The sequence below is a fragment of the Emys orbicularis genome, chromosome 7 (genome assembly GCF_028017835.1).
Source record: "Emys orbicularis isolate rEmyOrb1 chromosome 7, rEmyOrb1.hap1, whole genome shotgun sequence".
Classification (NCBI taxonomy): Eukaryota; Metazoa; Chordata; order Testudines; family Emydidae; genus Emys; species Emys orbicularis.
The window spans coordinates 98,104,068-98,126,754 of record NC_088689.1 but is presented as its reverse complement, the minus strand read 5'-3'; the positions used below and the strand labels follow the sequence as shown (position 1 = coordinate 98,126,754).

Below are 22,687 nucleotides of genomic sequence, written 5' to 3'. Positions count from 1 at the left end.
CGTTACCGGCGCGTTTCCTGGAAACGAGTCCGGTCTGGGCGGGCACAGCTGAGGGACAGACGGGAGCGAGCGATGGAGGCGACGTCAGGGCCTGGGGAAGCAGGGGGCCCCAGCTGCCGGGTAAGGAGACTCCGCAGCGGGGAAGCGTCTCTAGGAGGCAACGTGCCGGGGCGAGGCGGGGAGGGTTCTGTTCCTGGCTCTGCTGCTGATATTGGGCAAGTCTCTTCCCCTTTGGTACCTGTGTTTGTTTGCACTGCAAAGCTCTTCCGAGCTTAATCAAAGCTGAGCTGGGATCGTCCCACTGCCAGGAGCCCGGGGCACGCCAAACAACATGAGACTCGTGATAAGATCTGTCCTCAGAGTTGGCAACGCTTGTAGGTGGGGGAACATAGTGCCCAGTGTGTGTTTTGGGAGGATAGTGAGAGTCACGGGGGCATGCTGGGGGTGGGGGAGGTACACGTCTTGAGGGTTAAGTCCCCTGTGTATATGCCTGGAGAAGAAAGAAATTGTGTGCCGTGGTGGAGGGAATGAGAGACAGTCTCTTTCTGGAGGACATATGCCTCTGGGGCTAAGTCCCCTGTGTATATGCCTGGAGAAGAAAGAAATTGTGTGCCGTGGTGGAGGGAATGAGAGACAGTCTCTTTCTGGAGGACATATGCCTCTGGGGCAAAGTCCCCTGTGTAAGGGGTAGCAAGGAGAGGGATGAATGGGGCAGAACACAAATATCTTGTGGGTGGACCAATGAACATGGGGGGAAAAGTCACCTTATGTATGAGCACGTGTGGCACAATGCAGAATCCCTGCATGGGAGGGATTGAGAGAGGGGAAGTTGCTGGAGATGAGAAATCCAAACTGCCCAATGTAGGGAGGATTGTACAGCTGTAGGGTATGAGGTGGTTGGTTTAGCTTCCTCTAGGTGGGGGGCAATTCTGGAGAGAACAGGAAACCCCCCCTCTGCTGGTGTGAACATGCTGGGTCAGACCAAAGGGAATGAACAGAACAGGTAATCATCAAGTGATCTACCCCCTGCCATCCATTCCCAGCTTCTGGCAAACAGGCTAGGGATACATCCCTGCCCATCCTGGCTAAGAGACATTGATGGACCTCTCCTCCATGAACTTACCTAGTTCTTTTTTGAACCATGTTCAAAAGAGGTGTTGTAGTTCTGGGCCAGGGGAGGGGTAGGGCTGATGGATGAGGACTGCCAAGGTGGGGAGTTGGGTTGGTTTCCATGACAAACCCTGTCTCACATGCCTCCTAAAATCAACCAGCTGGAGTTCGCAGTGCAGATGAACTGCCAGGAATGCGTGGATGCCGTGCAGGCCTCTCTGCAAGGAGCAACAGGTGAGATACACTCCAGCCCTCCCATTCCCCATGACAGCTGCTGTGGGCTCCTGCTGTTTTCACCACGCCAGGGCTTTTCCTGCAGGACTCCGGGTGCTGGATATTCGGCTGGACTCTCAGACTGTGCTGGTGGAGACCAGCATGAGTGCTGGGAAGGTGAAGGACCTGCTGGAGAGCACAGGCCGCCGGGCTGTGCTGAAGGGCATGGGGAGCAGTGAGCTACGTGAGTATGGAGTCCCTGGGTCATAGCCTGAAAGGAACAGGAGGTAGCATGGGGTAGCGGCTAGGAGTTCCAGTCTATTGCTGTGGGTTCTATTCCTGGCTCTGCTGCTGGGCAAATCCCTTCCCCACTTGGCATTGTGTTTGGCTCTTTATGCTGTGAGCTCTTCAAAGCAGGGGCTGCTTCACACTGTGTGTCTATGCTGCACCTGAAACGGGGGGAAGGGTATGTGGTGTCTGGTATGTCGGGGGCCCCGATGTAAGATGGGTGCCTCTATATGGTCTATCTGTGTAAGGTAGTTTTATGATCCTCATCACTGTAGTATTTGGGTGCTTCACAGTCTTTACTGTATCTACCCTCACAGCTTCCGTGGGAGGCAGGGCAGTGCTATTCGCCTCTCTGTGTCTCAGTTTCCCGATAAGGGACTTGCCCAGTGTCAAACAGGGAAACTGGAAAAAGAACAGGAGTACTTGTGGCACCTTAGAGACTAACAAATTTATTTGAGCATAAGCTTTTTTTTGCTCAAATACATTTGTTAGTCTCTAAGGTGCCACAAAGTACTCTTGTTCTCTTTGCGGATACAGACTAACACAGCTGCTACAGGGAAACTGGGGCAGAGCAAGGACTTGAACCTGGATCTCCCAAATCCTGGGCTAGTGCCCTAGCCCCTGGGCCATACCATAATACACAGAACGGTCCCCAGTTCCATTATGCTGAGTGGCCAATATCTTCCCCTTCCCTAAACAGCCTGTGCTGTGTTTCATCCTCTCAGCTGCTCCTCAGGGAGTTCTTGGACACTGGTGCTGCTCTGCTTGCTATGCTGTCTGGCAGCAGGAGCTCCCCTACATCTTGGTTGGGGAGGGGAATGCGGGCGGCTGTGACTGTCTGTGTCCGCCTGACTTTGCCCTCCCTTTTAGAGAACCTCGGTGCAGCTGTGGCCATGATGTCAGGCCCCAGCCTCGTCCAAGGGGTGGTGAGATTCCTGCAGGTCTCCCCAGAGAAGTGTCTCGTTGAAGGGACCATTGATGGTCTGGAGCCAGGGTTGCATGGGCTGCACGTCCATGAATTTGGGGATGTCACGAACTCCTGTGACAGGTAAGAGACCTCTCCCCTGCAGGGAGGTGTTGCTGTCCAGTGTAGCAAGCTGGGGTTTGCAAAGGTACTTAAGGGAAATGAGTGCCTCCCAACTTAATGTCATTTAGTGTCAAGATTCCCATTTAACAGATGGGGAAACTGAAGCATTGAGAGACAAAGGGAGGGACCTTCCTAAGGTCAGTGGCAGAGCCTGTAATAGAACCCAGGGCTCCCAGCCCAGTGCCCTCTCCATTAGGTCCTCCATTTTTCAGCAACTGTGAAGAGTGCATCTGATGACACTAGTTCAGTAAGATTGGCCTGTGTCTGGGGGAGGCACGTAGACAGTCACAGCAAGAGGACACGAGCTGTGATGGGGGTGAGGCTGTTTCCCCCTGTTCAGCTCCTTCCCCTTTGGCCAGTGCACATTCCAACCCTATGTTGAAATGTAGAGTAGAGCAGGTAGCTGGCCAGATCTCTCTGGAGGCTGTAGTGTGAGGCCTCTGCACTAGGTCATCCTGGCTTCCTTTTTTGTTTTGTTTTTCCCCAGTTGTGGAGACCATTTCAACCCAGATGGGAAGCGTCACGGGGGCCCGCAGGATGCACACAGGGTGAGTTCTGGTCATGTTTATGCATTCTGCCCTCACGGTCAGTGCTGGCCCCAGTGCCCTTTGGTGACGCTAACGGGCGCAGTGCTGCAGGGAGAGGAGTGAGTGCCTCTGGGGAGGGTGCTCTCCTCTCAGTCAATGCTCACCCCAGTGTGATGGAAGGGGTGGCTTGCTGTGCTGCATGGAGCTGGGGACTCAGTAGGGCACTCTCCTCTTAGTCAGTTCTGCGGGTGACTGGGGGAGAGTGGGTGACTTGATAGGGGATGCTCTTCTTTGGCAGTCAGTGCTGACCCCAGTGTGGTGCTGAGGAGGCATGGGGGTTGACTCAATAGAGGGTAAGCCAGAATGAAACAGTCAATCACCTGTCCAGAGACCGCAAAGACTTCAAACATTGTAGTTCTCCAAGAAAAGGCACCTTTTCCAGTCCTCAGGCTGCCACATTCCTGCCTCTGCTGCTCTTGGGGACCTCTGAGCAATGGTCTCCATTTGCATGCCCACATTAGTTGGCTCTCACTTTGCCATGTGGGGCCAGACACTGCCTGGCTTTGAAACAAACTAAACTGAAATACTTGTCCAACACAGCCTGATCACAGCCCACAGAGTTGTTATCCACCCCCTTGGAAAATACCAATTGTTGTTTTCTTTGAAATTTTGAAAAACAAACATTTCCCCCCAAAATCTTTCCATAAAACCGTAAACAGTTTTGGTTTTCAAAAACAGTTTTTGGTTAAACGTAAGGTTTTGGGGCCATTTCTTTGTCAGAATTCCAGAAAGTTTCAACCCAAATATTGGTTTTGGTTAAAAAGCTAGGTTTTTTTCAGAAAAGAATTTGAGTGAAGAAAATTCGCTCTGCTCTTGCTGTGTTTGTGGTTCGAGTCAAAGTTCCCAGGGTCTGACTGTGTGGGTGGATGCTCTGTTCCAGCATCTCGGAGACCTTGGCAACGTGCTGGCTGGCAGCAATGGAAGAGCAGACTTCCGGATGGAGGACACCCAGCTAAAGGTGAGGTCCCCTGATCTGCACAAGGGATCGCTGGGGAGACACCAGTGGGAGCTGTGTCAGATTAGGGCATATTGAGGGATCCTACTGTTCCTTTCAGAAAGGCATCACTACAGTGGATCAGAACAGCGAGCCCATCCAGTTGTCCCACAGCTGCTTCAGAGGAAGGGGCTCTCAACCCTCCATTAGGCTTTGATGGGATAACCTCACCCAAAGGAACATTCCTCCTGACCCCATTTGCTAGGGGTAGACTCCTGCTGTGAAACGAGGGATAACTCCCTTCCTCAGCTCCAGGTTCTCTAATATTATAACTCCGGACACTTGATAGAGATGAGAATGTCTGATCCTTTTATGAATCCTGCTAAACACTTTTGCTCTTAGGGATATCATAGGAACAGAGGAACTTCCTGAATAGCTCAGACCCCAGGACCATGTCGCTCAGGATCTCTTCTTCCACAGGGCCCAGCACCAGTTGCTTCAGAGGAAGGTCTGCCTCCAGTAGCAGATGTGGGATATTCTGACCCCAAACACTAGGTCTCACCCTGGTCTCTAATAGTTAAACTAGTCAGAACCCTGAAGCTGTAGGTGTAATATCCCAGGTGGGAAGGGGGGAGCACAAAGAGCATGTAGCAGTTCGGGGCTGCCTTTGCTTTCCCCTCCTCTAGTCAAAACCTTCCGTCAGTTGCTCTCCTGGGAACTGCAGGAGTGGGGTCTCCTCTTCCCTCCAAACTCACCCCCCTCCAGCCGATGGGCCACCCACATGGTGCAGTGGGACAGAGAGCCGAGCTCCTGGGGAGGGGCAGAGGCTGAGATGGCAGCAGTCGAAGGGAAGCTAGGGCGCAGGGATGGGGCATTGTTCCCTGAGAGCTCCTTTAGAGCTGATTGCACTTTCCCTGGCTCCAGGGCACAAACCCCTCTCCAAGCTGTGCCTGGATGCACTGGTTCTCATCATGCAGAAGTCCCTTCCCAGGACTGTAATGGCCTCTGCCAGGGGAGCTGGGGATCCACACATGCAACAGGGATGGCCAAAGGCTGTGATCCTTCCTAGGTCTGGGACATCATCGGCCGCTCTCTGGTGGTGGATTCTGGTGAGGACGACCTTGGCCGTGGGGGTCACCCACTCTCTAAAGTCTGTGGGAACTCGGGTGAGAGGTGAGGAGCCAGGGGGAAGAAGCAGGAACCAGGGGAGTAGCTCAAAGCAGCATCTTGCTGGCACAAATACTTGGGGGTCAAGCTGACTGTCAGACCGGGCAACAGCATGGAGGAATGGGATCAACTGTGAGCATGGGAGGAAGGATGGCTTAGCCTAAGGGAGCTATAGGAAGTTGAGGGGGGTCAGTCTCTCTTGCTCCCCTTCACCCTCCCGCCAAAGGGGCATGAGGCAAGAGTGGGATTTGCAGGTATGGTCAAAGGAGGGGTTAACGCCTCTTTATTGTCTTGGTACAGCTTGCCTCTTGCACTGTAACAAGTAAGATGTGTCTGGTCTTGCCTGACCTTTGACTGGGCAAATGGTCAGGTCATGGGGCTGCCCATTTAGTCTGCAGGGGCTGGAGCCCCTGGCAGCACAGCATCTGCTAATGCTCCCTCCCTCCCTTCCAGGCTGGCCTGTGGGATCATTGCCCGATCTGCTGGGCTGTTTGAGAACCCCAAGCAAATCTGCACCTGCGATGGCGTGACGCTGTGGGAGGAGCGGGAGAAGCCAGTGGCAGGGCCAGCCAGGAGGAAGCTTGGCCAGCCCGCCCCTCACCTGTAGGATTATGACTTTCCTTTCTCCACATTGTGCCTACTGGTTGTTGCTCTATGCCGGGGCTCAGTGTGTTTCTAACATCAAAGGGGTGGCACTTTGGGCCTGCGGTATAGGAGATCTGACGTGAGCTTTAGGTGGGGACTGGACTTCTCCACAGCGTCCCCGTCTCATACCACAGTCTCGTTCTTCTATTGCCAACCTCTGAGCAGTTTCGTGTCCTGACCTTTCCCCAGCTGGGTGCTCCTAAACTTGCTGCAGACGATGTCTCATTTTATAGGGGAGCGGTAAATAGGCTCTGCAGGTTTTTGCTGCTTTGGGATTTGTAAAGGCAGTGAAAAAAGCATCTTAATCTCTCTCCCCCCCCCCCCCCCTTGCTTATTTGTTCCTTTTTAAAGTGCAGGGATATCAAGGGTGGTTTTGCTGGGGGAACTAGAAAAGGGGGAGGCAGGGAGCTTGGGAGTTCTCTTGTGATCACTTTTGCACTAAGTAGATGGGGTTGGGGGGGGGTGAATCTTTAATAATAAAATATTAATAATCACTAGTTCATATCTGGCACTCTGAACCAGCATATCACCAAGCATTTTACAAAGGGGTTTAGTATCATCTGCATTTTATATATGAGGAAACTGAAGCACAGGGGGGAAGTGATTTGCCCAAGGTCACCTAGCAGGCCAGTGGCAGAGCTGGGTTTAGAACCCAGGTTTCCCAAATTAGTGCTCTTTCTGCTAAGCCACATAAACAGATAGGCCATTGTCCACAGAGGGCATTAGTTGCTGGAGTTACATAAGTATCTACAGGAAACCTGCAAAGGTTTCTTTGAGCTCAGGATCAAAGTCCCTTGCTGCTCTGCTTGCCCCAGACTGTTTTGGGAAATCTGTCTGGCAGTAGCCAAGGTCGTAAGTGCCCTGGATTGCATGCACTGCAAAAGAGGAGAAGGTGCTGAGCTACCTATGCCTGACAAATGTTTCTAGATAGCTCCAGCCTGAGCATAGGCAGCCAGAGAGGAGGGTCTGGGTTAAGCTGTAGCCTGTTTTCCATTTAAAATCAGCTGTGGAGGCAGAGATGACTTTAAGTATCTTTCATGTGCACTGAATCTGCCATTAAATAATATTTTCCTGCTGTCTTGCTGCCCAAGGTGGTCAGCTTGCATTGTGGTGGTGCCCAGTCCTCAGGCACCTACTGTGCAAGATGCTCTATAAATGCAGAGGCACATCCCCTCTGGGATAGGTTCTGGGGCTGGGTGGCAGGTGCCTTGGAGGTGGGGGATTTGGGAAAGGGGGATCCCTAATCCCCCAGCAGGAGAGTGGGGAGATCTCACTCACCCACCTGGGGGGAGGGAGTTGGGGATGGAGTAGTTCCCGTGACAGAAAAAGAACATGATGCGGTCACTGGGTGTGGACGGAGCCTGCCTATCGCCGTGCCGTAGCCTGAGGGCGAGAGGGAGCACTCTGCACGTGCGTGGCGGGAGCACCATTTTGTTTACTGGCGAGTTAACGCAAGGTCGGGCATTGCGCATGTGCCCGGAGGCCCGGATAGGTGCATTCGTCACTACGCAAGGGAAGGGAGATGCCGGAAATACGCAGGCGCGCTAGGGCCGGTGGCGCGGATTGTGACGGATGTAAAACTGGGTACAGGCGGTTGGGACTCAAGTGCGCAGGCGCAACGACGTTGCTAGGAGAAGAGCAGAGGCGCGGATGGAGAGGCAGGAGTGCGCAGGCCAACAATAGCACGCAGGCGCGGCATTAGCCGAGTGCCTCTCTTCGCAGGCGCAGTTGCTTGTAGGCGGTGGCATTCAGCGCGCTGCGCAGGCGTGTTGACGGCCGGGTGGTGCCTTCCTCTTTCCTTCCCATCTGAGCGTTCGGAGGGTCTGAGGTGCTGCCGCCATTTTGTCAGGCGTCCCGGTGCCAGCTCGGCCGCGGCCATGCGTCCCGGAGTGAAGCTGTTCGTGGGGAACGTGCCCGAGGAGGCCACGGCCGAGGAGCTGGGCGAGCTGTTCACGGGCGCGGTGGGCCAGGTGCTCGGCGTGGCTCTCATGAAGCAGTTCGCTTTCGTTCACCTGCGGGATGAGGCGGCCGCTGTCCGCGCCATCGCCCAGCTCAACGGGCACCAGCTGCACGGCCGCCGCATCGTGGTGGAGCCGTCCCGCCCGCGGCCCACCAACACCTGCAAGATCTTCGTGGGTAATGTTTCGGCGGCCTGCACCAGTGGAGAGCTGCGGGCGCTCTTCCAGCAGTACGGGCCCGTGGTGGAGTGCGACGTGGTGAAAGGTACCGACCCCCCGGGTTCCCTAATATCCCCCTTCCCCGGTACCGGCACGTGGTGGAGTGCGACGTGGTGCCCCCAGGATTCCCCACCGTCTCCCCCGCCCCACCCCCCCAGGTACCGGCCCGTGGTGGAGTGCGACGTGGGGAAAGGTACCGACCCCCCGGGTTCCCCATCCCCCCCTCCCCGGTACCGGCCCGTGGTGGAGTGCGACGTGGGGAAAGGTATCAACCTCGGGACAGGGACCCCCCTCCCTGATACCAGCTCATGGTGGAGTGTAACGTGGTTCCCTGCCCATGGTGGAGTGCGACATGGACCCCTCCCACCCTTGGTACCGGCTGGTAGTGGAGTGCGACGTGGTCAGAGACCGACCCCTGGGATATCGCTCTCCCTGGGACAGGGACTTTACACCCCTGCTACCAGCCCATGATGGAGTGCGACATGGTGAAAGGTACCGACCCCTGAGTTCTCTGGCCCACCCCTGGTACCGGCCTGTGGTGGAGTACAACGTAGACAAAGGTAGTGACCTCCAGGATCCTCAAGTCCCCCACCCCTGGTACTAGCCTGAGGTGGAGTGCAACGTGGCCAAAGGAACCAACCCCTGAGATTCCCTTCCTTTCCTCCCCCCCCCCCCCCCCCCCAGGATAGAGACTCTCCACTTGCAGTACTGGCTCATAGTGGAGTGCAATGTGGTGAAAGATACTGACCTCTGGGTTCCATGACCACCTGGTACCGACCTGTGGTGAAAGGTTCCCTTGGCTGGGTTCCCCAGCGCCCCCCCCCCCCACACAAAAACAAAAAAAACAAAAAACCTCTGGTGCTAACCCATGGTGGAGTGCAACATGGTGAAAGGTACCAACCCCGGGCTCATTTTTCCCCTCCTCCTCCACAGACCCATGGTGGAGTGTGATGTGGGCAGTGGTTCCCCAGCACTCCCCACCCTCAGTACAGGCCTGAGATGGAGTGTGATGTGGGCAAAGATACCAACTCTCTTCACCCCCATGGGGTAGGAATCCCTTCAACCAACCTCTTCCTGGGGCTAGAATCCCCTCTCACCAACCTCCTTCCCCAGCAGTATGGGCCCATGAGTCATGATTAAGGCTACGATTTAATCATGGGTATTTTTAGTAAAAGTCATGGACAGAAACAAAAAATCATGGCCCATGGCCTGCCCGTGACTTATGCCATTAATACCCCGATTGAATCTTGGGTGTGGGGGAAAGCCCGTGGCACCAGCTGCGGGGGAGGGGAATACCGGTGATGGGGAGCCCTGGGGGCCAGCAGCTGCTCCAGCTGCCCTGGGACCGCTGCCCGAGTGGCTGGCTGTGGGGCTGCCCGAGCGGCTGGGTGCTGCAGAGGTTGCAGGAAGTCACGGAATCCGTGACTTCCGCCACCTCTGTGTGTGACAAACACGGAGCTCTAATCATGATGGAGTGTGTGATGGGATCTCTGGGGTGCAGCCTGGGACTGTGGGACCACTGTGCCCCCTGAACTCTCCAGCCTGGGCTGTCTTTCACAATATCTTGCTAGTGACCAGCAGTAAACCCCTCCAAGCGCTGTTACCATTCAGCACAACTGCATGTGGAGCCCCACACCCACCTAGATTGCATGAATGCTCCCAGAGCCACTCCTGAATCACACAGGGAAAGGCACCAGCCCAATCCCCCCAGCTCCCAGCCTTGCACCCCAGGCACTGCTCAAGATGATTTATTAATTGGTTCACCACTTCATCAATGGAAAGTGGATATACACCAGCCTTTGCAAAAGATGAGCAGATTTGCCACACACTTCATACAAACTCACTGGTAAAGATAAACAGTAAAACAACTGTATTGACAACAGAAGATTTTAAGTGACTATGAGTGTTAGGCAAAAAGTCAGAGTTAGTTACCAAAAGTACATAAAATATAAGCACGCAGTCTAAACTCTCAACCCTATTAGACTGGGCAACATCTAGATTAAGCAGTTTTCTTCACTGCACTGGATATTGCAATTCATAGTACACAGATTTCACACTTGAAATCTGGGGCAGTCCCCTCAGTTGGAGTCTTCAGAGTGTCCTTGTTGCTTGCAGTGTAGGTGGGTGAAGGAGAAAGGCCCAGCTTGGGGCCACTGTGTTCTGTTTTATTCCCTCAGTCCCATGTGCTTGGGGATCACAAGTCCAGGCATGTCTGGGGGCACTGCTAAGTCTCCAGCCAAGATTGAGCAATTCCCCTGGTATGGCCTCATTCAGGTGAGTCATTGAATTGTAGCTCCTGTGCTGGACAGTGGTTGTAGATGGGACGTTTGGTTACTTTCCTTGCTGTTGCCTCTGGGGAGCTAATATCTGACTGATTCCCCAACTGACAGCATGTTTTAGTGACAACCATACAACACAATTCTCATAATTTCATATACATTAATGATATACATATATGGATAGAGAAATGACTTTCAGCAGATGATAACCTTTCCCCAGATACCTTATAAGGCATGCTTTATATGTAAGATCACGGTTATATAAAAATGAGGAATATGGGGGTTACAGGATGCTCCCCCAAGGTATAGAATGTCAGAGTGTAACAGTCGAAGATACCAATCCTCTCAGCAGAGCAGGGCCCACACCACATGACTAAGTCCAATATCGTCCTTCACCCTAGCAATTCCAGCCTGTGGTGGAGTGCCACATGGTTAAAGATACTGACCACTTGATTATGAGCAGACACCTCCTCCCTCCGTCTTTCCCTTTCTTCCCAGCAATATGGGCTTGTAGTGGAGTGCCATGTAGTCCAAGGTACCAACATCCTCATGAGGTGAAGCCCCCCACCCATATCAATCCAGCAGTATGCATCTGTGAAGTCAGATGTTACCATAGGTACCAATTGCCCCCATTTTTCTTGGGACATATACTACCCAAACTCCTCCCTGCACCAGTGGGGGACTGTGGGGCCTCTTTGGCAAAGCAAGCCAACAGCAAAGCATGTAACATCAAAAGTACCAGTCTTCCCGTGGAGCAGGTATTGCCCCCAATCTCTCTGTCCTGCACTAGTGGGGAGTGGCAGAGGCTTTTTCAGCAACACGGGCCTGAGGTATAGAAATTGCCCCCTTCTAATCCTTCATGAAGCAAATAATGCCCCCCAAATTCCCTGTCTTTGCACCAGCAGGGAGTTACTGGAGTTCTTTTGGCAGTATAAGTCCATAATGCAAGGTGACCTAAAAGGTGCTGACTGCATCAATCCTCACTCCCCATGGGGCAGATACTCCCCATAACCCCCTGTCCCCCATACACACACCAGTGGAGAGATGAAGGGGTTGTTCCAGGTACTGTGGCAGAGTGCAACATCAACAAAGGTACTGACTGCTCCCAACCCCCCTTTCACGTAGCATTTACTTTCTTCCACCAGCAAGTGGGTAAACATCCACTCTAAACTTCCTGGGGCAGATACTGCCTTAATCCATATTCTTCTGCCACAGTAAGGAGCTGTGAGGTCTCTTCCAGCAGTATGGATGCATGGAAGAGTACACTGACAAAGGTATTCACCACCCCATCCCACCTCACCTCTTCAAGGAGCACGTCCCCCCTCAATTCAACCCCTATACCTGCTGGAGCTGTGAGGTCTCTTCAGTTGGTACACGCAGGTGATGAAGTGTGACATCAAAGGTGCCAACAGCATCTAACATTCCTCCCAGTCCTTCACTGTGACAGTGTGGTCTTTGTGGGTGTGTGGAGGTGCTCTTCCAAGGGGAGAAGAATGCAGAAATAGGGCACAACCATTGCAGCAGCCAGAAGGTTGAGGGGAAGAGTAAAGGAGCAGAGATCTCACACAACCTGGTCACTGCCAGGAGAATCAGAGGGAGACATGGATAGAGGAAGGATAGCAACCAAAGGAGGAAATATGGGGTCATATTTTGGATGGTGGAGCCATCAGGCAGAGTTCAAGGGACAGTGGAAAGAACCCCAGCAGTTTCCTTTTATATCAGTCTGACCAATATGTTTACTCCTCTGGCTCTTTGGAGTCTGGTAACATTTTCAAGTGAACATGGGAGTGTATGGGCAGGAGAGATTAATGGGGTAAATTGGACAAGACAATACAGTCTGAGGATTTAGTTTGCAGGGCAAGAGAGAAGGTCTAATAAAGCAGGAGAGATGAGTGAATAGTATTCACAATTATTGTTCCAGCTTCACTGGAATTTGGCAGACTTTATAATCATTATAGTCAACTGTTTGACTACGATCTGATGAATGCTGCTGAAATTCATTGAACAATCTATCTGAAATTATTGGCTACTCCATCAGCTCCAGTAACATAATTATTACATAAAATGATTTACGTTCTGGAGCTAAACATAACACACACAATTACTGTTGCTTTATATTGAAATATTATGGTAGCACAGGCATTTATCTCTAGCTGTTAGGCTTAGATGTAGGGTTAGTATCTGTCAGGTACATTTCCCTAAGCCTTAGATAATGCCCTCAAAGGTGGATATATTCTCATAAGTGCACCCTGCACCATCAGGCAGTTCATGAGCCTATTGTCAAATACATCATTTCAAAGTTGCCAACACCTCTCTACTTGTCCTGGAATACCAGTGATGTGAGCCAGTGACTGAGTGCGGTACTGTTGAAGCCAACCACCCTGCTTCTCCCCTGCATAAAAATTCCTTTTATATCCTGCGCCATTTTCTAATGTCCCGGAGCCGTCGTCGTGTGACACTTATATGGGAACATTTAATGGACATCCCACCACCACACCTTTCCCTTATGTAGGAGCTGTACATTGAGTGAGATATATTAGCTATGGTATCTCAGGGCCAGTAACCAATACTGCACGCTTTTCAGCTTCATGCCACCTTTGAATGCCTCATTCCTCAAATTACTTGTATAATCAAAGGTAATTACACTGCTCTCTAGGACACACAATCATGGCGCAGGGGTTGGTATTCCTTTCCCTTGCATCTGCAGAGCTGTTTCAAGTGATATGGACCTGCCACCAAATGCAACGTGTGTAACCATTTCTCCTTCACCAGTGTAAATGCCCCTTCCAGGCCCAGCCTCTGTGCCCATGCAGCTGTTCTTAAAAACAATACCATAACAGCCAATCAACTACAGTTCTTTTGGGGCCAATATACACCTGTATCATCCCAGCACTTCTAGGGGATTGCACAACTTTGAAGGGCTGGCCAAAGCCCATAATCCAGGGTAATGAAAGGCAACAGACTTCCTTGCCTCAAGGGCTTGGGAGCAGCTCCATCCCCAGATCCTAGCGGGGGGATAGCAGTAGCTTTCTGTGTTAGTGCTGTCTCTTCCCCCTTTCCTTTTAGCTATCCTTCTCTTTTGGTGCTATATTATTTTCCTTTATCACTTTTCTACTGCCTTTTTGTTTGTCTATTTGCAAAGAGCTCCATGCAGCCTCCCTTTCCTCTAAATATACACTTCATGGCACAGGCAAATATCCCTTAATCGACCCCTTGCCCTTCCTCAGAGGGGTTTAACTTCCTCTCACTTCCAGCATGGTGTCTTAGGAGAAAATAATTTTCCTAATCCAAATATTATGGCTAAAAAGGGCCCCCTCTCCCACAGCAAATACCCCTAGCTTTTCATCCACTATATTCAAATATTCTGTGGCAGACTTCCCAGCTTCCTGACTGAACCAAATGAGCCCAATGTACTCAGTCGTGTCTGCACATGAGCTGTGTGTTCCTTCTGAATGTTATAAAGTTCTTCATCCAGGGCAAGGTGATGAAAGGCATCATTTCCTGGACCTAATATTAAATACAACATGCTCTCTCCATACTGTGTGCTGCCTATTGCTGCAGTTGGGCTACCCTTCTCTCCCCAGGGCCCAGCTCAGCTTTGCAGTGCCTGAGTGTGCCTTGGACTCATTTCAGAGTGTGGTGTTGTGGAACAATAACATCTCTAATTGCATAGTTATTTCCCCTTCCTGTTGAGGTAAATAAGGCCTCTTACACATGGGTCCCAAGAAAAAACTCCCAAGTGTCACCTGTTGTATGGGCTAGATTTGAGTGACCTAGACTCGCCGTTGATTGTGACCTGATTAACTGTAACCGACAGAACCTGTGTGTACTAGTGCCACTGGAGGCATGGCCTATTAACTTTTTCTTCATTGTAAATAACAATCCCTTCCCTGTGCCATGCCTTGCACAGCCTGATTTGAGGATGGAGAGGGATCTCAATTTTGGTGTTGCCAGCTGCAGTTTTTCCCTTCAAAGGATCTTGCCAGCCCTTCTGCCCAAAGCTTTGGCCAGGGCTTGATGGTTTTGGGACCTGAACCCAAGTCCCCCATTTAGCATGAGAACTCTTCGCTGTGGCCCTCTGCATTTTCGTACTGATTTGCTAATACTGTTGCTGAGTGTCTTATCCTCAAAGGTTGTGTAGCAATGTTGCTGCTTTTTCCTCCACCAATCATCACTTGAACTGACCAATTCAAGAGTATTCAGCCTGCCTTCTGTCATGCAATTTATATAATTTATGCCACATGCCAAATGTTCACCATATAGGAACTGACCAGCACAGATGCTTCCATATGCTTTGTTCATTGGGCAATAGGGAGCCCTTTCTCCAGGGTTCTAATGTGCTCAGAAAGTGCTGAGCTCTGGGGTCTGTTTTAATTCAGGAAGAGAATGAAAGAACCAAACCATAAATAGTGGTGATGGCTCTCCTGTAATTACTGGAGAAAGTGAATTCTGAGTGTTTCACCTGAATTGCTTTAATGCCCTTATCTTCACTTGCAGGTGGTTGATAACAGTCCAGTATGGTGTAATCTGCACAGCCAACTCAAGTGTGTTGAGATGTTTGCTGACTTCTCGAGAGACTTTGAGAGATTTATTTTTCAATTTTTTTAGCTGCCTAGGTCTGAGCAAGTCATTGTGATTCCTATAGCACTACTCTATTTGGACTAGATTACCAAGGGATGTGGGAAATTCTTCATCAGTTGGAGTCTCTATGTTGAAATTGTGTGTGCCTCTTTTTCAGATACATTCTATCTCTGCCCAAATCAGACTGGATTCAGCAGTCACTGAGCGGGATTATCTTGCCCATGTTATGCAGGAGGTCAGAGTACATGATTATAATGGTCCCTTCTGGCCTTAAAATCTACAAATTGAATCTATGAATCTATTTTCATAGACCTGACCATCACACATGAACAACAGATTGTTATGCCCACTTACTGAAAGATTGCACCATAATAGTATTGCTGAAAACTATTTTTCTAGTGCAGAGTCCTTGGGACCACCTGCTTCTATAGACAGAAATCAGCTACAGCATTATTGGTGTGCAAAAAACACTACCTTCTCACCATTCACCAAACATGAAGGGCAATAACAAGAGCAGGCAAGATCTCCACAACTCCTTGAAGTATATAAGGCCTTGCTGAACTCGGGAAATCCCAAGGTTTCATTTGGCCCTGCTGGTAATAGCAGAAGGATGGTTGTAGGTACTTTTAAGAGAGCCTGTGAGGTATTGGTGCATCTGATGTGTTTGGACATCGGCATATCTTGCTTGCCTATACAGTCGGATGTTTTTCTAGCACAACAGTTTGGATCACTGGAAGCCAACCTTGCTGGTAGGGCCCTATTGGGCCAAGTGAGCCCTTGGGAAGGAGGGATGGGGTTGGGGGTACAGCATAGCTCCAACTCCTTCATTTCCAGATTAAATTTGGTATTTCCATTCTGTTTTGTTGGTTGAGAAAGATGGCCTATTTGTGAAGTAGGCCAGCAGAAGCCATGTTTGAACACTAAGAATCCTTACCATGGCAGTTCTGAGTTCCTAAGCCTACAGAACCCCTGGAGAAGGGTGCCCACCAGGGACAGTGCAGCTTCCCATGTTGCTGGTCCCAAGTCAGCCCTTGCATACTGGGATTCAGTACGTTGGAAAAGGCTCCCGTTGCTTCTTTACTTGCATCTGAAGAAGTGAGGTTCTTACCCACGAAAGCTTATGCTCCCGATACTTCTGTTAGTCTTAAAGGTGCCACAGGACCCTCTGTTGCTTTTTATAAATGTAATAGTCACTTCAAGTGTTTTGCTGGTATAGACTAGAATTATGCTTATAAGAAGATATCATTTCTAGATTTCTGTGTGTAAGTTATCTGAGCCGCTGTAGCTTTGAATTTGCTATACAGACACCCCCTGACTTACGCAATCGTTCTGTTCTGGAAAGCCTTACACAAAATTTGAGTTATGCAAGTTGGAAACGTATACCCATACGTTACGCAAAAATTTCCGCAACTCGAAAATCCTATTTCTGGCTTATGGAACTTTTCCCATAAGTGTGAATTTGCGTAGTTCGGGTCTTGCGTAACCCAGGGAGCGTCTGTAGCTATTATGTTCAACCTGAGGTCCTGCCACAGACTAAAACACTTCATTATTTTTAGAAAAAACTAAGGGTAACCATACAGTTTCTGTAAGTGAGAGGTGAAGATACCAAATTATTAATATATGTAGACTTTAAAATAACTCTTCCCTGCACTGCAAGTGAAAATGTCAGTAGATTTGGTTGTCTAGTATGATGCAGCACAGAAAATGTGCTTTTTTTGAATTAACAATAAATTGAGAAACTAGAGGTAAATCCTTCTGAAATACTGAATTTTTCAATGTAATTGTAAAGCTCACCCATACCAAGTTTCAGGATTATTAAAGTCGGAATAGTCAAGGGGCTGCTACTTTTTTCTACTTATTTGGCTTTTTAAAATATAAAAGGCGCCCAGTCTCGGTTCTAGATGTTCTGACATACTTGATTTTCACAAATATTTAAATTGATTGCTCACTCCACTGACTAAATATATTTTATTAAAGATCCTTTTGTAGATATTAAATACAGTCCTCTTAACCCTGTTTAAGTTTGTATTCTACAGTGTAATACCTTTGACAAACTAGAGGGTTCCAAAGCAGATTAGTTTGGATGTTTTTTTGCAAGATTAGCATGAGCTGCTGGAAGAATCTCTAGTTTGTGGATGGCTAGTGATAGTTTCCTTCCTGAAATTTCAAGAAAACTGTATTGGTTACATGTTCTTTAATGGTACAAAATGGACCAAATTCAACTCTGGTATGACTCCATAAACTTCAATTTGGCTCTGTGTTCTCAGAACTGAATGAGACAATATTGCAGAATTTAAGATTTTGGGAACTATTTGGGGGTATTTGTAAACAAACCTACTGAGCACATGGATTTCTTTCTGTGCCGTGATTAGATACTAGTGGGTTTTCTCTACATTTTTTTTTTTTTTTTAGAATAGAATGCAGTTTTCATAATGTAGCAGCTATGGTAAATTGGGGTAATTTAGTTGCCAGCCCGCAGTTTATTAGGAAGGCTACAATACAGACTCTGTTTATACCCAAACTGCATTTAAGTAATAGCAGAGAGATGCGTGCATCTGTTAAGTGTTCGATCCTGTAATAAAATGTCTTGTCTTCTTCACTGATAACCCTCTGTCTACTTTATCAGACTATGCATTTGTTCACATGGAGAAAGAAGCAGATGCAAAAGTTGCCATCGAAAATCTTAATGGAAAGGAAGTGAAAGGAAGAAGAGTCAATGTGGAACTCTCTACTAATGTTCAGAAAAAGGGGGCAGGACAAAATGCCCAGGCAGGCACCAATGCTGACAAGAGCAAGAGAGCAAGTGTGGACTTTAGAGAGAAATATCAACCCAAGATTGACGGTTACGAGCAGCTTAGGCCTACAGACTCTACATATCCATCAGTCTCTGCAGGATACACTGCATCCTCGCTCTACGATTATCAGCAGCGCTTCGGTGGCACCAACACTTCAAGCAAATACAACTCCTTTGACACTCAGACAAGGCAAGCATCTCCCTCATATTTTGGAAGGGACAGAAGCCCAATTCGACGATCACCAACAAGAATCGGCTTTGCCACTGTGTCGCTACCCATGACAGCACAACCAGCATCCTACAGAGCTCAGCCATCAACCTCACTGGGTGCAACCTACAGAGCTCAGCCCTCTGCATCTCTCGGAATGTCTTACAGACCCCAGCCAACAACGGGACAGGCAGCATCTTACAGGGCCCAGCCCTCGACCTCACTTGGAAATACTTACAGAACCCAGTCCTCTATTTCACTAGGAGCTTCTAATACCCAGCCTGCAGCCTCATCACTAAATTCCTACAGCGCCCAGGCTGCTGCTGCTGCTTACAACACCCAGGCTGCAGCTTCCCAGTTAGCCTCTTATGGGGTCCAGTCCACAGCAACACTAGCATCATCCTATGGAGCTCAGCCTTCGGCCTCGCATGCAGCCTCTTATGGTACTCAGCCTGTGGCTGGTTACTCAGCCTCCTATGGAGCTCAGCCAACAGCCACACATGCAGCTGCTGCCTATGCAGCTCAGCCTGCAGCTGGTCACACAGCCACCTATGGAGCCCAGCCTGTGGCCACACACGCAGCCGCCTATGGAGCCCAGCCTGCAGCCAGCCACTTGGCTTCTTATGGAGCCCAGCCTGTGGACAGCCACTCAACCTCTTATGGCGCCCAGCCTGCAGCTACTCTCTCAGCCTCATATGGTGCTCAGCCTGTGGCTGGCCATTCAGCCTCGTATGGTGCCCAGCCTGCAACTGCTCTCGCAGCCTCGTATGGCGCCCAGCCTGTGGCCGGTCATTCAGCCTCGTATGGCGCCCAGCCTACAGCTGTGCTCTCAGCAACCTATGGCACCCAGCCTGCATCCACTCTGGCTGCATCTTATAGCAATCAGTCTGCAGCAGCTTCCTACAAATCACAGGTCCCTGCTACACTGACCACACCCTATAGAACACAGTCTTCAAACTCAATGTCTGCTTCATATACAGCACAGCAGCCCTCCTCTGTTCCCTTGGCAGTCACTTTCAGAGCTCAGCCTGTGACTGCATATGATGGGCCAACCCAGCTTGGACAACAAGCAACCCCGTATTTGGGACTGTCTCAGTCTTCTGCTGCTGCTGTTGCCATCGCACCACCATATGAACGCACCCGCCTCTCTCCTCCACGGAGTGCTGGCTATGACGATCCTTTCAAAAAATCATCTGCTTTGGCTAAAAGGTATGCTGCTAAGCCAGTGATAATACTTTGCACATAAATAGAGCCTCTCATCCAAGGATCTCGATGTGCTGTCCAAGGGACTAGAGGCAGTCAGACTCAATACAAGTCTATTGGTCTTCGCCTTTATAAACTTGGTTCTGCTTCACCAAAAAGTGGAAATTCCCCTGCTAATACATTACACTAACGTACTGTTCTGGAAGCATTGACAGGGTGGGAGGTGAAACTCGATGCATTATTAAAATGACAAAATGGCTTCCCGCTCTGGCAGTAATACAGATCCTTACATAGTCTCCCCCCCCCCACCCCCCCTTACAATTTCTTTGCTTCGGGTGCGTCTGGCTAGGGTGAAGGGTGGGATAATATGCTGGTGCACCCCTCTTACTGGTCTGCAGATTCTACTGGATATTTATTTAGTGTTTTTTTACAGTTTTGTGTGAAAGTTGCAAGATTGGCAGCCCTGGGGCCTGGAAATTTCTTCTACCTAGGGCGTGTATACCCCAGACAATGGCATTGCAGATTTCTTGCACTCTACCACAGACAGTGTGCCTTATCCCTCACTTGGAACTACAACCCTTAGGGCTAAGATGGGGAGTTGAGTTTCTCTCACAGGTTGGCACCTCTGCTTAGACTGCGAATGAAAGACTCAAACTACTGTCAGTTGTGGTGGTGCCGTGTTGTAGGTGCCTGCTCTCTAGGAACTGGACTGAGACCACCGTTACTGACCTGGATTGGATTTTAACCAATGTCCTCAACCCCATAAGTCGTCAGACCAGTCCTCCCTATTTTCAGTGCTTAATAAGTAAATGGGCTGCGTTTGTTAAGAGAAATGGCAGGCATATCCAGCTCTTGCTTTCCCATGCACTATTTACTTGCCTAAGAGTTGGGGGAAATTTAACGTGTATATTTGAGGTATCCATCAAAGGAGGTAAAAGATAGCTAAGGAACTGTTCTGAAAAGAACCAATTAACCCACAAGTTCCTCTGGTTTGCCTTAGTGAGACATGTACTAATAGTGTTGCTCTGCGGGTATGGTCTTCACTGGAGAGATTCTGATCTCTCATGAGGGTCTCCCCAATATATATATTGCTTAACCAGGGCGCTGTTAGGCCACTATCACAGACCCTTTTGTTTTATTCATTAAATGTCTCTTTTCTTGACCAGGTACAGTTCTGACCGCCGTTTATCTGACCTCTCAGATTACCGTCGTTTAGCAGACTCGCCACTTGTGTACCGTCATTCGCCGACAAAGTCCCCGCTGGATTATCGCCGTCTTCCAGAAGCGCATTCCGACTATGCCCGTTATTCGGGTGCCTATGGCGATTATATGCATACTGCTCGGCTACATTCTAATTACCAGCGCCGCCTGTAGTGGGGTTGGGGTTCCTGTTTCAGATGGGGGCAGTATCATTGATTACATGTTCCCCATTGGGACACGCTTTCTTAGCATAAAGCCAATCTGCGTCTTTACTAGGCTGGCTTCCTCATTCAGTTCTCTGCAGATTCTGAGTTATTAAATTTCCTTCCCTCCCATGCTATCTCAGGTGTCATTACAGCCTGTCGTTTTGGCTCTGTTCCTTCATGTCACTTGATTAAAGAATTATTTGAGGCGATAGTATGAGGCGTCTCTGAGACATGCTACTACATCCAACACAAATAGCATTCTCCTGGTCTTTACTTTGAGGGATTTTATTTTCAGCTGCCTTTTTTGTTGCGTTTTTAGAATGATCTGAATTTATGATCTCAAGAAGAACCTGTCCTGCAACCCCAGGAACAATGTAGACGACTGCTGCACATTGTGTTTTTGAAAGTCGAAGACTCGAGTTCCTTCGTGCTCCAGTAGGGCTAAGAATACCATAGCATATCTGGAATCGGTTTTTGTTTGCGACTCCTGATGCTAATGTCTCCATTAGTAAGACATAAGCTGCTCATGCAGGATTCCTAATAAATGCAATTCACAATGACTGTTGCTCAGTATTGTTTTTATAACCCGAGCAATTGCTTTCTCTGAATAGAAGAGCAAATGCTCTTTTATGTAACATGAAAATCCTTTTTCTTTTTACACCGGTGTTAAGTTTGCAGTAGATGTGATGTTCGAATCTATACATCTGAAATGAGTTAGTTTTTGTATTGACTGTAAATAAAATGCGGGCTATTTACAGTTTAGAAAGTTGTCTGGTGTATTTTTTCTTCCAGTTTAATTGGTTTCAGGGGTAATGTCCCATGTTCTTTAACTCTTTTCCTTTCATCCTAAAGGTAAATCAAAGGACTTTAATGAATGCATACATACAGCACCACTGCAAGGCAGCCAGCTCTAGGGAAGAAATGTGGTAGCCAACTGGTGCACAACAGTAAAGAGAGCTGGAGTATTGTCCAAGAGCAGCCAGATCTCTGTTCTTAACATGTGCTGTAAGATTTGTTGTTAGACCATAGGTGTGCCCCATAACAGACATATCGGAGGTCCCTGGGAGCTTATAGTTTAAACAGAAAATGTGCTTGGGAGAAGAGCAGTGGGTGACTTCATTTCCTAAAGTGGGTCAACACCTCATCTTAATTCCCATTCCAAAGTACCTCTCCCCAGGACACTGCCTGGTACCAGATTCATCTACCTCTGCAGCGTGGAGCTCTCCATCAGCTCTTCTGGGCATTTAAACCTGCAATTTGAAGGTATTAGGTGTTTGCCATCTACATGATGCCAGAATTGAACTTCCAGTCCCTGCCCTGAATTTGTTACAGCATAAATTAGATCAACATGGAGCCTGAAACTGATAAAGGACAGGCATAGAGAAGGGAAGGACAAGCGTTAAGGAAATGTCTTGCCTTGAGAGAATGTTCTGAATTTTCTAAGTAAGGCAGAGTAGCTAGGAAGAAGCAAGTGGCCTACATGATTAAGGGCAGACTAAAGGAATGATTTCTGAAAGACTGAAAACAGTGGGGACGGGAAAAGGATGTCTCTGCATGAACACTAGTGTGGAATCACAGAGGTGAGGTTAGCAAGAGAGGGGAGAAGAGGTGAGCTGTGAGTGCAAGGATCAAGGAGGAGACCCACCTTCAAGTGGATTGGGGTGGGAGTGGATTTGATGAACGTTAGAAAAGATGATCAGACGAGAATGGTTGTGGCTTGCTGGACTTTAGGGGGATGTTACATCTGCAAGGATTAAGGATATTCAAAATCCCAACTTGCTTCCTGGACTCTTCCTGATGTTCCATCTGGCTGCACCTACCACATGACAATGACGGCAGCTACTGGGGTTAGAACCTGCTTGCTCCCTCCTGATGGCGACACCAGTGGTTTTTTTATTAGTAGCAATAACGTTGCTGCTCTTTCTAGAAGCTCTTTGAGGTGGAGTGATTTTAATGGGCATCTTTGTCACAGGCCAGCCAAAGTGATGACTCATTAATTTCCTTCTTT

The 22,687-nt window shown here is 49.2% G+C and overlaps 2 protein-coding genes across 3 annotated transcripts; both read left to right on the top strand.

Annotated features, from left to right (window-relative positions):
- The first annotated feature begins 56 nt into the window (after positions 1-56).
- CCS (copper chaperone for superoxide dismutase) lies at positions 57-21,438 on the top strand. Of its 2 annotated transcripts, none has more exons than XM_065407169.1 (8): positions 57-120; positions 1,272-1,344; positions 1,430-1,567; positions 2,482-2,659; positions 3,186-3,246; positions 4,166-4,243; positions 5,289-5,392; positions 20,999-21,438. In XM_065407169.1, exons 1-8 carry the CDS (start codon positions 73-75, stop codon positions 21,006-21,008), a joined length of 690 nt encoding a protein of 229 aa, XP_065263241.1. In that variant the 5' UTR covers positions 57-72; the 3' UTR covers positions 21,009-21,438. The 2 variants fall into 2 exon arrangements, with proteins under 2 accessions (XP_065263241.1, XP_065263240.1); XM_065407168.1 differs by lacking the exon at positions 20,999-21,438 and adding an exon at positions 5,840-7,108.
- Positions 7,844-21,003, top strand: LOC135880820 (RNA-binding protein 14-like). Its single transcript, XM_065407166.1, has 3 exons — positions 7,844-8,254; positions 17,695-19,279; positions 20,440-21,003. Exons 1-3 carry the CDS (start codon positions 7,909-7,911, stop codon positions 20,645-20,647), a joined length of 2,139 nt encoding a protein of 712 aa, XP_065263238.1. The 5' UTR covers positions 7,844-7,908; the 3' UTR covers positions 20,648-21,003.
- Positions 21,439-22,687: the final 1,249 nt, after the last annotated feature.